Source organism: Etheostoma cragini, chromosome 8 (genome assembly GCF_013103735.1).
Source record: "Etheostoma cragini isolate CJK2018 chromosome 8, CSU_Ecrag_1.0, whole genome shotgun sequence".
Classification (NCBI taxonomy): Eukaryota; Metazoa; Chordata; class Actinopteri; order Perciformes; family Percidae; genus Etheostoma; species Etheostoma cragini.
The window spans coordinates 4936896-4950902 of record NC_048414.1 but is presented as its reverse complement, the minus strand read 5'-3'; the positions used below and the strand labels follow the sequence as shown (position 1 = coordinate 4950902).

The following is a 14007-nucleotide window of genomic DNA, read 5'->3' as shown; positions in this document are numbered from 1 at the left end:
TGTGAATGAATAATGTATTGTAAGTAAATAATTGTTTTTCCTTAAAATACAGGGGGCATAAGTATACATACCCCCATGTCAAATTCCCATAGAGGCAGGCAGACTTATTATTAAAGGCCAGTTATTTCATGGATTCAGGATACTATGCATCCTGATAAAGTCCACTTGGCCTTTGGAATTGAAAGATCACATACCCCTCACCATAAATAGTGATCAGCATGGGATACTTTCCATAAAATCATCTCTCAATGCAAATAGGCTATTAGTCTAACTGAAATAAAACTATGATTTTCTTTGATACTGACACACAAAAAAAAAGGGTCTTTTTGCAATAATTTATTAAACATTTTTGCTGTCAGTACAATATCCAATAGAGTTACTTGAATGCAGAAAAAGACACTGAATCATCAGTTTTCTTGATGTATGAAGTTTGCTCAAAAGTAATATTTCGGATCCACCCCACAGCTCTGCCCAAACCCCAGCCTGCACCTGCACTTTTAGGAGACTCTGTGGCAGCTTCACCAAACCCAGAGGTGGGGCTGACGATGGGTGTGAGAGGTGGAGTCAGAGGCATGTGGTCCAACTCCTCAGCTGTGTTCCAGGTGAGAGTAAGACTGGAGGGGAGAGTGGTTTCTGAATCTATTGGGAGAATCTTTGCGTCTTGTCTCTGATTCAGGCTTAGTGGCAGTCTTGACGACTCACTGGAAATAGTACAGCGTAGAGAAAATGATTCATCTTGTGAGGAACGGCAGTCAGCTGTTGTGTGTCAGTCCACCACTTCTCCAAAAAGTTTACAACGGTGGCATTAACTCAAAGTACAGCCAAGCGTGAGGTTGATTTTCTTTTTGTCAAAGGCATTTCATTTGCATGACATCGTCTAAACATTTCTGAAGATCTAGACAGAAGAAATGATTACACTGCATACCTGTCCTTGTCCTTCCAAGCATTTTTGCACATGTCTCCAGCCATGCCATAAATCCAGCTCATTTCCTTATGTACATCTGGGATCCAGTCCACAAGTCTAAGAAAGAACAGAGGAGATAGATAGTGCTAGATGGGTTGCAAGCCTGTTAGAAATTAATTGGATGATGGTATTGTAACAGGTAGAACAAAGCCTGGCTAATATACTGTACCTCTGGGCTAGAGAGAAGGCTGAGTCAATGGGTCGAGCACTGGGCATTTGCAGATGGGATGTCACCTTCTTTGGCAGGTAGACGGTCATCTGCGACAACAGACCAGCATCCTTAGTATGCGCCTCCCTACAGGCCTCACAAAACACTAACACAAATAATGTTAAAACATATTTAGTTTTACAGCATTACATTTTATGACAGATAGAAGCATAACTGAGGATTTCCCTGCTGATCAAAACCAGGTCAGCCCCCCTTCAATGTCCTTTCCTTACCCTTTTTTAAGGCAACTGGGAGGTTTTCTACGAGCTGTGGATCCAGCCACCAGTGTCCCTTCTGATGTGGTTTCAGTCCATTCTGCTGTGCGTCCTCATTGGACTCTTCGGCCCAATCCTTCTCCTTACACTGACAACAGTTTGTCTCCAAACTCTTCATGGGATTATCGGTGCTAATCAGGTCTGTGATGGGACAAAAAATTTAGACAATTTTTGCAATAAGAAGGACTGGAATGCTGCTGCCAGTAGAATTATTTAAAAAAAAAATAATAAAAACTAATAATAAAAAAAAAACTACCCACCTTCCCCTATTTTTCCCCTTCCCCATTAACATGTCCTTACTGTTATCTTGTAGGAATCGGAGAGCATCGATGTAGCCCTGCTGGCAGATTTCAGCCATTGCCTGTGACATTAAAAATAAATAAATGTTTAATTTAAAAAAAAAGGTGCTGGGTGAGGATGCAAGCTAAATCTGCTTAATCTATTTCCGGGATCTTAAACTTTTAAGCCAAGGACCCCTCAGCTGAAAGAGAGACAAGCAGGGACCACCTACTACATATATCATATAAAATTATATTAAACATAAACATAATGTGTAAGTGCTCTAAAACCTTTATACATACCTTTCTTTGATTAAAGTACTAAGCAATTAAAAAAGCCTATAATAATACTTGTTGGCATGAGTTTATAAATCATGTTTTAATATAAAACCATGCATCCAGCACAGTGAATAGGATACCTTACCTATAGGCCGGTAAGCCTATCATCAAGGTTGGATTTATATTTGTTGATGACGTTAGATTCCTGTTAAGACTTTTAATAATAAAAAAAGGAAATATGTTTTAATCTCCTTCAAAACACATGGGTGGCCCATAAGTGTCGTAGTGGTTAGTGTTAAGATTGTCAAATAGCATAGGGACTCACTGTAGAGGAATCTGGAGGCCTACTGCTGTGACTCCTTTGCATCATCTCTGAGTTCTTAAGCATCCACATGTTCAGACTCCCTCACATTGTTGTTTCATATCAGGTGTGCCATGAAGAAGGCACATCAGAGGCTTTATTTTCTGAGCTGTCTCAAGGAATCTAGTATGTCCCTTAACTTCTACTTTTACCGTTGTACAATTGAGAGTAGAGTGACAGGCAACATTGTAGTGTGGTTTGGTGGGGCTACTTCCCATGACCTTAATCTTCTGACAAAGGTGGTCAAAACTGCATCTAAAATCATTAGGGATCCACTTGAACTGCACCAACACATTGACTGGAAATTAAGTACTAAGTACTAACAAGGTATTGTGCAGGATTCTAGTCATCCTGCACACAATCTCTTCTCCCACCTTCCATCAGGGAGACGTTCAGAGCATCCCAACGCGCACATCACGTTTTAGGGATAGTTTTTTCCCTCAGGTAATAAGGCTACTGAACGATGGCACAGCAGGAAGGAGGGCTGTGGTTTGAACTTAGTCACAATGTCTACTGTGCTTGGTTATTCTGAATCTTGGAAATTTTCAAAAGGCTATTAAGAACTGTTACTATTGACTGATGCTGAGAGAGTGCAAAAGGCATATTGTATATCACTGCTGTGGTACTCCGTACTAAAAGGTGCATATGACATCATACTTGAACTTAATGGCTGTCCTACGCTTAGAGATGTCCCGGATTTAAAAAAAAAAATGGTTGCATGAAAAAGACTTCAGGTTTAATGTATGTGCAAGTAGACTGTGATGAGATATTAAAGAAGCAAAACCAATGGAAATAATTAAAGAAATATACATATTTTAACTGCTGCAGCTGGGTCAGTTGCCTGTGTCTCACCTCCGGCGGCGGGGGGAAGAAGGTGCTGGTGAGTCTGAATACGTTCTCCGAGTTGACCTGGATGCTGACGTTGTTGAAGCGCACCTCGTGGAAGATTACCGTGCTATCTCGAGGGCAAAGATCGCTCTCACCGGCGTACGCAGAGAACGTGATTGTGTTTTTTGTGTAACACTGGGGCTGGTTGTCACTGATCGCACCGTCCACATAATGCTGAGTGGAAAATGAGGACGTTGATCAGTGGGTAGAACCAGAAATGTATTAAGGCACAATTTAACTTATAATATATCATACACTGTTATCATGAAGATGTCATAATAAACATACCATGCAGTAACTAAATCAACCTGACAGGTAATGTTGAGCAAGTATAAGTTGTGGAAGTATAGTATAAAGAGTGGAATAGTGGAATTGAGTGTATAGATTAGAATAAAGTAACACAAAGTAACTAAACTATGTGACGCTGTGTTTAAGAGCTGTAGGTTTTACTTCCAAAATATTAGAGGCTGTAGTTTGTGGTCAAATATTTTGTTGCATTTTTCCATTAGGTTTAAGGGCTTGCGCATTTCCTTACATGTGCATTGGTGCCAACTCTTTCCCTATATGCCAGAATTTGAACATTTAGGGGTGTGCTGGTACTGGTAGCTGGATAGGTCTACTACACCTAGACCAGGGGCCACAACACAGATAAGTTGAGGTTAAGAAACATGTGCACCATTACAGTTTAAAACAGTTAAATCATTAAAAACAGTAAAACCATTTTGCCTGGATTTAAGCACAGGACGTGGCAATAAACTCACTCCAGATGCAGTTTCAAGATACACTGTTCCCCATAAAGAGTACTAAATGATGCTGAGCTGGAACGTTGACCGACTGAGTGAAGCTCACTATAAATGCCCAGGTTTAAGAGAAAACTTTGCATGTCCTAGCTTGCTGGTTCACTCACCACTCCACGGTAAGTAGGTGGAATCACACCACAGTAGAACGGGATGAAGCAGCTGCATACGAGGGCCTGGAAAAGGCGGACATTACTGCAAACTATTTACAGAAACTCGGTGGTTACACAAACAATAAGTTCTTTAAAATGTTGACAATAGTTAAGAACATTTTAAGTCTTATTTTAAAAGAGAAAGGGATGGTTAAAATTACAAGATTAAAAAAAAAAGTGAGCGTAAACTATTGGAAAAAATCCCTCCTCCAGTTCTTCTCAAGGAAGGTGCAGCCCCCATATATTTCTCAGTTGCATCTTTTTTAAGTCACTAAAGCGTTTCCTCTGGATAAAAAGGCTTAGCTTTCCTCCCAAATTGTAAAATATACCTGAACAAGCTCCTCTTTGCTGTCAAACTCTGTCACTAGTTTGTTCTTCCCATCAGACACTCTGGTCAGGGACACACAGAGCTTCCCAGAGGCTCGAACATGGGCGTCTTCTGGAAGGCACTCCATCAGAGAGTCTCGTACTATCTGCAACATATTGAAAGCTGGGTGCAGGGGCCCCAGTTTGCGCTTCCTTCCCTCTTTGGTAAGAAGCATCAAATCAGCACAGCTTTTCTCTGCACAAAGAACAGTAATTAGAGTGCATGTATTGTAGAAATGCTGCACTGGAAACTTGGGAGTTTATTTTCTAAATAGAACTATTCAGGATCTGTTCGGTTGCAAACATTTCCACATGATTAGAAACTCACAGCTGAACACTACAGATGCAGTTTTAAAATAGAAACCCTGACTTTAGATTTTAAAACTAGAAGTTATTCTGTCAACTAAAAGAAATTAAGATTACCCTGGCTGAAAATAAAACACACAATTTTGTAATATCTGGAGCAGGTTCTCAGATTTAATGAATACATTCAATCGTGGCATCTTGGGCTCTTTGGTGAGCCAATGAATACAGAATATAACACTAATAGGCCTACAGTTTTGGACAGAAGGTTTCCCATCTCACATGTACACTGTAGATTCTGCCCATCCAAGTGTTAAGGATGGTTCTTTCTCTTTAGTTTGTTTTTGTGTTGGCATTTCTTGTTATAATATCTGAACTGTGCACAGGTTGGTTACCCTTTTTTAACTTTGGAATTCAGAAAATCTAAACTGTCCAAAAAAGAATGCAAACAGCAACAATTCCACGGATCAAAAGTCTTTCTGGTGTATGTCCATGAGGAGACTAATGAGGTCAATGTACACGCAATGTGTCTTATGAAGTGCATCACATCTATGCCGAATCATATACTAAAATGTAATGATTTAAATAGCATCTTGAACATTGTTAAATTCAAGCCAGCAATTTGCCAATTATCAACGCAGCGTTAAACTGGCAGATTTTTGAATGACGTTTGGTCAGTCGAGAAGGAACTTTCAGCTCACCGAGGGGGATTCCTACAGAGATAATAGCAGCCGTCACAGCACCTGCAGACGCTCCACAGATTTTAGAGGCGTCTTGTATTAAGCGAGGGAACCGTTCAAGGATACAGGAGCAGGCGCCAATATAATACACCCCCATAAAACCGCATCCTGCGAAGGAGATGTTCCACTCTTTCGTCAAATCAAGCATCTTCTCAGTTGCAACTTCACCACAGAAACTAACTAAAATCTTGTTGGAATGTAAAATGATGGGGATTATTGTTGGCCAACTGCTACCTTCACTCTACCTGCAAACATCATCCAAAGTGACAAAGATATCCAACTGTTGTGTAATTTCCCATTTTATATTTAGTTTGATTGGGAACTTTTTCCTATTGGCTGGAATAGGTCACATGATAGCAGAATGCTTTGGCCGCCACTGCCAGTAACTTCCCTACTTACTGTTTGTTGTTATTATTATATCCTGTAGACTACTTTTCATACCTTTCAGAAACAACTTTTAAAAAATGAGCATTCCAGTGGTGGACTTTGGCGCATACAGCCTGAGTAAGGAAGATGTGACTGACGACCAGATACAAAACTTAAGCAAAGATTTGAAAACGGCTTTTGAAGAAGTTGGTTTTGTTTTTTTGAAGAACACAGGGATCACCCAGGAGGAGGTGAGAATAGCAAATCCAGTGAAAGTTAGTTTGGTTTGTTGCAGTGGTGGAAAACGTACTAAGAAAAGCTGTAGTTACTGCAGTAGCCTACTAAAGTAAAAATGTCAGTTACACAAAGTAGCCTACTTAAAGGATGTGAAATGTATGTAAAATATGTGTAAGTGAAAGTTAGTTTTATATGATGTTTTGGGTTAATATTACCGCTGTATGCTCCACTATGTACTGTTGGGTAGTCTAATTTACAGCAATGCAATATTGTCTATAGGACCATTGTGTGTTTGTACCTCTAAATTCAGCTTTTCATGGTGTCAACAAAACAGCTGTGTTTTCAGCTTTGTTACTGCGTTTTCCAGCTGATCCAATTTTCCTTAAGGACCAATTTATCCTTTTGTTTCTTAAAACGTTCAAAGTCAAAATCACTAAATTTGGAGATACATGGTTTTCACTGGACAGGATGAGCCTGCAATATTGAAATCTGAAAAGAAATTAAAAAAACTCAGACAAATGTAGTGCTTAAAGTAGACATGCATCTTTTCTGCTGGTGCGTTTGGATAGGTGGACCGTGTTATGGCCATATCCAAGACGTTCTTCCTGCAGCCAGACGAAGTGAAGCAACCCTTCAGCAGGAAAAGCTTCGGCCTCAATCCCAACCACGGCTGGGTGTCTCTGGAGATGGAGAAGTAGGAATCAGAAAAAGAACACAAGTCATTGTGTGCTTGCCCGCACAATTGTTTTAAATAAAAATAACTTTTTCTTTTTCAGGTTGAATCCAAGTCGGCCGGGAGACCTTAAGGAGGCATTCAACCATGCTTCACTAAACCCTGACATTGTAAAGATTTATTATCTAAGCTTGTCAGACTTTGATCACACAACAGAGAGAGAAACAAGATAACCATATTCTGTATTAGTTTGGAGATCAAAGTACAAGTAACTTTATTTTATTTTTTTATTTGACCAGAGAACGTTCTGTTCCATTTGCAGCCTGATTGATGATATTTGGTATGGTATCAACAGATACAGCAGACAAGAAATATAGCAAACAAGAAATTGCGCCACAATAATTGCCATATTTGAAATATATTGGATGTCATTAAAAAACAGTCTCCCAGAACACGTTCCTTAGAGAGTAGAGTCAAGTCAATTATACTTATGTAGCCCAATATCACAACTTTGCCCCAAGGGGCTTTACAATCTGTACGGCATACGGAACCCTCTATCCTTAGGCCCTAGATTCAGATCAGGAAAACTCCCCCCATAAAAATGCCATGTTTTTCTTCCGGTGTCCTGCTCAGCCCATATTTCAAAACTGCAGATAAATAGATTTTTTAACTTTCAAATATGAATATCAGTGTCATCCTCAGAAATCCAACATCTGGGAGGATCTAATTCCATTCTCATCTGCTGTAGAAATGGCCGTCTATAAAAGGGTTCCAGGAGATCCAGACGTCTTTCTTCCAGCGCTGTACAGAGCTAAGTCTACGGGTGCTGAGGGTGATGGCCCACAGTCTGGGTCTGAACCCGGAGGTGTTCCTGAGTGCGCACCGTTTAATAGGAAGTATGTACACTCGCCACTCCTACTCTGGAGTGTAGTGTTGTTGCCCGGGTTTAAGCTGAGGACAGTCAATGCGTCTAGATCAGCTGATGTGTGGCAACACTGAGATCCTTTGTGTATGAGAATGCAGTCCTCTGAGCATGTGTGGCACATCTCACATTTGCCAAATTGTATTCTGCTGAGCAGTTAAAAACAAAGATCTGCTCACAGCCACAGAGCTGATAGTTTGTAGGGAGGTGTAGCATTGTCCATGCAGATCCCACTAGACAAACATTTCCCCGCTGGTTTAGGGATTTAAACATTCCTTTAGGGCTGCAGCTAATGATTGTTTCCAATGTTGATTAATTTGATGATTATTTTCTCAATTAATCAATATAACTGTTTGCTCTAAAAATGTCAGAAAATCGTGAAAAATGTGGATCAGTGTTTTCCAAAGCCCAAGATGACGTCCTTAAATGTCTTGTTTTGTCCACAACTCAAGGATATTTCAGTTTGCTGTCACAGAGGATTGTAGAAACTGGAACATATTCAGAGAATTTGTACTTTTTATGTGTGGAAAAACATGTCAAACCGATTATCAAAACAGTTGGCGATCCATTTTAATAGTTGGCTGACTAACTCCTTGCAGCTCTACTGTCCTTGCTCTAAAAACTAGCTCAGTCTTCTCACTCAGCAGCACAATGTTGGACTTCCACAGTGACTCATATTTACTGGAACAGCACCTCTATTAAATATATTCTCAGCCAGCCAAACCTTAGTGTACCCTCTTTTTCTTCAATCTCAGGCCCACTGTAAACTCTTGTGATATTAGAATAGCAGGCAGGTCTTAACAGTGTTGTTGTGTCTCCTCTAGCTGATGAGAATGGCACAACACTGCGGTCTCTGTACTACCCTCCAGTAAACCATGAGACAGTGAAGGAGGGCCAGCTGCGATGTGGAGAACATTCCGACTATGGCAGCATCACCCTGTTGTTTAGCAGCTCTGAGGGTCTGCAGGTAACACCGTTGACTAGGGCTGGGTATTGTTACATAAAATGTCGATACTGATACCCATTCCAATAGTTTGATACTGGTTCCTGAAAGAGTATACAAAATACGTTTTAACAAAAGAAAATTAGAATATTACACATTATGGCACAAATCTTTTTATTTTTCAGCTTCTACGTGAGCCCCATCAGACAGACATTCACAGAAATTTTAGATCCTGGCAGAAGCATGCTACATGCTTATTGGCTGACTTACGTTGATGAGATTTATTCCTAAGGTATTCAAATTTGGTATTGAATGAGGAGGCATTTTTTATACTCGATACTAAGGAGGATATTTGGTCGGTGCCTAAATAGGATCAAATTTGGTACTCAGCCCAACTGCTGACATCTCCACTTCTGGATGCAAGACAATTACAAACTACTGCTTAACCTTTGTCTTTAAAGTTGAGGATTACTATACCAGAACGTTGGAAATTTGTTTTGATATTTGTTACTGTCAAAGACATCTTCAGGGGTGTAAGCCACCTGACACTTGTTAACCTTCAGGTGCGAAAACGTTCAGGTGAATTCATCTGTGTTCCCTCCGTCCCCGGAGCGGCCCTCATCAATGTCGCTGACCTGATGCAGCGCTGGACCAATGATCAGTTTGTCTCTGTGGTAAGTGGAGAGAAACTTTTTGCAGATGTATATCACATCTTAATAAAAAAGCTTTGGTGATTTGTTTTGCAACGGTATGAGAATGACTTGAAAACAAAAAAATAAGTACAAGGAAAAAGAATTATGGGCATGGGATTTAACAAGACAAGTTCAAGGCATAACTGGTCTACAAGAGGTCCTCCTTTTGCTTGTGATGTCACAACTTTAATATATATATATGTGTATATATATATATATATGTGTATATGTGTGTGTCTGTATATGTGTAGAAATTGCAGAGGTCAAATTCAGAAGACCCGTACAACACTGACCAATCAGAGCAGATTAGGCTTTTTGGGGAGGGGGACTTAAAGAGACAGGCGCTAAAATGGAGCATTTCATAAAGAGGGTGAATACAGGTATATTCAGACAGACAGTATTTTAAACATTAAAGCATGTAAAAAGGTTCTGGTAGAAACCCCAAATACAAGTATGAACCTTAAAAGGAGCATAATATGGGACCTTTAAGAAATGCTAGGATGACACAAATCCCAGTATAATTAGAAGTATAGAAGAAGAGAATTGTGCCGTAGGAAGAAAGACATGTGTAAGTTAAGCATGAATGTATTTTTATATACTAATTTCAGTTGGCCCTTCTCCATCAGGTCCACAGAGTTCTGCTGCCCCCTGCTGGAGACCCCAGTACACGTCAGTCTTTGGCTTTCTTCGTCCAGCCGGATCATGAGGCCCTGATCACCTGCTGCGATGGCTCCAACAAATACCCCACAGTTATAGGAGGCGACTACCTCATGGAGCGCTTCAATGCCTCGTATGGAAACTGAATCTCTACCCCGCCCTATTCTGTAGAAAACAAGCAGCCAGTGTAGGAAGGCAAGAATAGGAGTTGTATGCTCGATCTTTTTGAGCTTGTCAAAACTCTTGCTTGCTGTGTTTTGAACTAGTTGGAGACAAGACTGGGTAATACAATTTTATCACTGGTTGCAATAATCAAGGCGAGAAGCTATGAAAGTAGTATTATTAGACTATTTTTAAGTGTTAGGTTTTTACTTCATGGTCCTAAAATAACATACTACAAATTGATTGATCTATACCTGGAATTTATTCATGTTTTGTCATCAAGTTAGTTTTGTCTAAAATAATCAATATGTCACTATAGAGCCCACACTCTTTTTACATTTTGAATTGGATGATGTCAGGAAGTAAAGGTTTATGACTAAAAGAGAAACAAACCTGAAACCTGCAAGCTCATTCGTTTTATTCACATTCAAACCTTGTACAACAGCTTAATGAATTTCTCACAGGAGAATTTATTTAAAGGGACATAATAACCTGTCTATTGCACCTCAATTGCTCAAAAGATTACTAATCTTTAAGACCTTATTCAATCTCTGATCTGTTGTTTTAATCTATAATGAACATAGTTTTAACCATGTGACTCTATCTGTAATTTAATGAAAATTTCCCATCACCTATGACAGAGACAAGTCCCAATTCAACCTGCTGCAGTTTCATTACAGTGGCGTAGAGAATAAATAAATTAAAAATGATTCTACCATGAAGACAAAAAAAAAAGAAATCACCAATATTAACACACACATAAAACCACTTTGGAATCCATACAATTATCATTCTAACACCAGCACAATTATATTAAATTAAAAGATTTAAATATGTAACGTATATCTGTAAACTAAATATGTTCTTCAATCATCTGGTCCACAGGACATATGCCTTTTATATTGGTATAAACTTTGTAATAATAATTTAAAAAAAATAGCTCAGGAAATTTTCACAAAGAGTTTTACAACAAACGGTCTGCATAAACAACAACTAACTGATAACGGATGATCATTTTTGGGTAATTGCGGCTGTCTGGAGCCCTCCCAACAACAGAGGTATAAGAGAACAAAATCAAATGTGATTTTGAAATATTGTTGATAGTCTATGTTTTAAACCCACATACATACATGGTCCCATTTTAAAATGAAACCAGTATGAAAATTAAAAAGACAAAATGCAACTTAAAGAATTAAATATTTTATAGATCCAGACTATTTGCTCTTCTAAGTAAATGTGAGGAATTGTCTAACCTTTACATTACTAAATGTAAATAGGACCATTTCAATCTTAAGCTAGCAGCACTAAGTTAAGTTTGACATTCATATGCAATAATCAGCTCTCTTTAATGAAATAAATGAACCATTTTCAAAGTATTTCCTCTGAGAGACAGTGACAATGACCTACAGTGTGCACTAAACAAATTCACTTTTCCGGCTTTGCCGTTTCTCCCCAAACCACTTCCCCAGGAGAACAAAGTCCTTGCTGTGATAAAAGACCAAAACGAAATAAAACAAAAGGGTTGATTGTTCACAAAATAACTGGACCAGCTCCACAATTCTGATTTATGCAGCCCAAATGGGCATAAGGGGCACTGGCACCAAAGCTGCAGCCTGAAATCAGATTTTCTTAGGTGCTCTTGATATTTGGGCACATTTTTCTAAAGTGGTGTTTTAAATATCCTAAAGAAAACTGGAAAATTTGAATTATTACAAGGTGAACTCACACATGCACGCTCACTGGCATCCATACAGTACATTGACTATTGAGGCCCGCTAAGAGTGTCCTGGCACTGGTACATCAGGCTGCTGGTGGCCAGGGGGCACTGGTCGACTATTTCCTGGTACAAATGGTGCTGGTTCACCTCCAGCTACTCCGCTGGGCTCTGGAAAAAGAGAGTTAATTAGTACAAGTTAATGAGTGGCCTTTACGTGATTGTGAAGCTAATAATCACAATCCTAGTTAAGGACAATTGTCCCCTGCCCATTTGCATTTCTCCAGATGGCAGCTGAGTATTGGAGGCTACTACTGCAGGGAAGCAGAAGTTGAAAATGTCTCAATACTGCATCTTTAAAAAGGGGCACTCCACTGGTTTACAGATAAAAGGTATAGGGGTGCAAATGTATCGAGCCAATATTGTTATCGCAATATCACGTTTCTCAATATTATACTAGGGGTGCAAGACCCATCTCAATATCGCAATATTATTTTTAAAGTGTTGCAGTCAGTATTTTGTATATCTTGTGGAGCGCTGTGTTTCTTAGTTGTGTTTGATTTAGAACCCACTTGAAATTCTATAATGATCACGTTTCATTGGCCAGTTACTGTGCCACTTGTTAGTGCACGTCAGCGCACAGGTCCACTACGTGACAAACCCTATGGAGTGTACCACATGCGTGCATATTTCAATAGAGTGACTGTGTAAGTGAAGAAATTGTACCAGTCAAATATGACTTACAATAGCCCCATATCATCACATACCCTTCACCATACATAGAGATTGGCATGGGATACTTTCCATAAAATAATCTCTCAATGCAAATCCAACCAGCTATTAGTCGAACTGAAATAAAACCATGCCACTCTCTATGTATGGTGAGGGGTATGTGATGATATGGGGCTATTTTAATTCCTGAGCATCACTGTATGTTTAAAAATATCAAAATGAATATCAATTTTTCAATATTCATAATAGATACCGCAGTTTCACATTTTGTCAACATCGTGCAACCCTAAAAACATTTAGTTTACCTGTCACAAGGAAAACCCTGTGGAAACAGTTAATCAATATAATCCGTTTCCATCCATCTGTGGTTCTAGAGGGAGGTTTCCAAAGTTTTGGGAATTATGGGAATTGTAGTTTCACTTAGTAAATGATGTAGTTTAGTTTAACTCATACTAGGGACTAACATTCAGGATTCCTGGCCCCTGCTACTTTGATTTTGACCAGTCTTTTTAAATATCTCTTGTGAGTTCCTGAACTTTATAGAAATGTAATAATAAATGGCAGGCGCACCCCTTTAACTGTGAGTGTTAGTGTAAAGGACTGTGCGTATACGGGTTTGATGATAACCTTCAGCAAAATTATCCCGGTTTCATGGTATTGCAATTACAGCTGTTTTTTTTTTAACCTTTTTTTCCATTGATATTAAAACACTTCACACTCGCAGGAAGACGTATTACTAATCTGTACTTTCTGTCCTTGAACAATCATAAAAACAGCTCATATATTGGGGACGGAATGAAAGAACATTGAAAAGAAAAGTGGCTTTGAAACCTTGAGTTTTTTAAGATCACGGTACAACCTGAATCTGGTCCCAGGCCTAGCTCCCTGTCAACTCTCCTTGGTTAAATTAAGTTAAGTCAACTCTCTGCTATGTTAAACTTACGTTTGGCCTCCGTTTTTATCCTTTCCATTTCTTCTACTGCCTGAGAAGAGAGAGAGAAAAAAAGGAAAATGTTAGAGTGTCACAAAATACATGGGAATCGTTTTCTCAATTTATTAAGGTAAATATTTAGTAAGAGCACAGCAGGACCATAACTGCACATTAAGTTCCATGTTGACATGCCTTTACATCCCTTAAGCCAGGATAAAAACAGCTGAATCTGGGTTTTGTTTGCTTAAGCCTGCTCACACTGCTCAGACTTGGCAGCGATAAACGGTGCTGTACTTGCACCCAATCTACTGAATTCAATTGTGTTTGTGTGTGACAGTGCTGCTACAAGGAAGTGTCTATCATGCCA

The 14007-nt window shown here is 39.3% G+C and overlaps 3 protein-coding genes across 4 annotated transcripts in view; 1 reads left to right on the top strand and 2 right to left on the bottom strand.

Annotated features, from left to right (window-relative positions):
* Window positions 1–321: 321 nt before the first annotated feature.
* On the bottom strand, window positions 322–5886 carry LOC117948731 (patatin-like phospholipase domain-containing protein 2). 2 transcript variants are annotated; one of them, XM_034878534.1, is made up of 9 exons: window positions 5857–5886; window positions 4532–4764; window positions 4161–4226; window positions 3218–3427; window positions 1748–1808; window positions 1406–1588; window positions 1134–1278; window positions 926–1021; window positions 322–701 (listed from the first exon to the last, which is right to left on the bottom strand). In XM_034878534.1, the coding sequence occupies exons 1-9, from the start codon at window positions 5867–5869 to the stop codon at window positions 377–379; spliced, it is 1332 nt and encodes a 443-aa protein (XP_034734425.1). In that variant the 5' UTR covers window positions 5870–5886; the 3' UTR covers window positions 322–376. The 2 variants fall into 2 exon arrangements, with proteins under 2 accessions (XP_034734425.1, XP_034734424.1); XM_034878533.1 differs by lacking the exon at window positions 5857–5886 and adding an exon at window positions 5573–5759.
* An 86-nt stretch (window positions 5887–5972) lies between these two features.
* On the top strand, window positions 5973–11216 carry si:dkey-10o6.2 (uncharacterized protein LOC100124608 homolog). The gene is made up of 7 exons (XM_034878539.1): window positions 5973–6228; window positions 6784–6908; window positions 6991–7057; window positions 7636–7783; window positions 8634–8776; window positions 9316–9426; window positions 10071–11216. Exons 1-7 carry the CDS (start codon window positions 6076–6078, stop codon window positions 10245–10247), a joined length of 924 nt encoding a protein of 307 aa, XP_034734430.1. The 5' UTR covers window positions 5973–6075; the 3' UTR covers window positions 10248–11216.
* LOC117948733 (nucleobindin-2-like) overlaps window positions 10665–14007 on the bottom strand; it is a 9786-nt gene continuing 6443 nt past the window's right edge. Inside the window, exons 12-13 of the mRNA XM_034878538.1 lie at window positions 13653–13692; window positions 10665–12148 (exon numbers count right to left, since the gene is read on the bottom strand). Of these exons, the coding sequence (XP_034734429.1) occupies window positions 12039–12148; window positions 13653–13692 (150 nt within the window). The 3' untranslated portion in view covers window positions 10665–12038. The remainder of the gene's footprint in view (window positions 12149–13652; window positions 13693–14007) is intronic.

Excerpts from the sequence above, each read along its gene's own strand:
- LOC117948731 (XM_034878533.1), bottom strand. The coding sequence starts at position 5,759 with ATGCTTGATTTGACGAAAGAGTGGAACATCTCCTTCGCAGGATGCGGT. Across the intron at positions 4,227-4,531 it reads GCAAAGAGGAGCTTGTTCAG|GCCCTCGTATGCAGCTGCTT; the intron begins GTATATTTTACA and ends CGCCTTTTCCAG. Across the intron at positions 1,589-1,747 it reads CCGATTCCTACAAGATAACA|ACCTGATTAGCACCGATAAT; the intron begins GTAAGGACATGT and ends GTCCCATCACAG.
- si:dkey-10o6.2 (XM_034878539.1), top strand. The coding sequence starts at position 6,076 with ATGAGCATTCCAGTGGTGGACTTTGGCGCATACAGCCTGAGTAAGGAA. Across the intron at positions 6,229-6,783 it reads CAGGGATCACCCAGGAGGAG|GTGGACCGTGTTATGGCCAT; the intron begins GTGAGAATAGCA and ends GCGTTTGGATAG. Across the intron at positions 7,784-8,633 it reads TGCGCACCGTTTAATAGGAA|CTGATGAGAATGGCACAACA; the intron begins GTATGTACACTC and ends TGTCTCCTCTAG.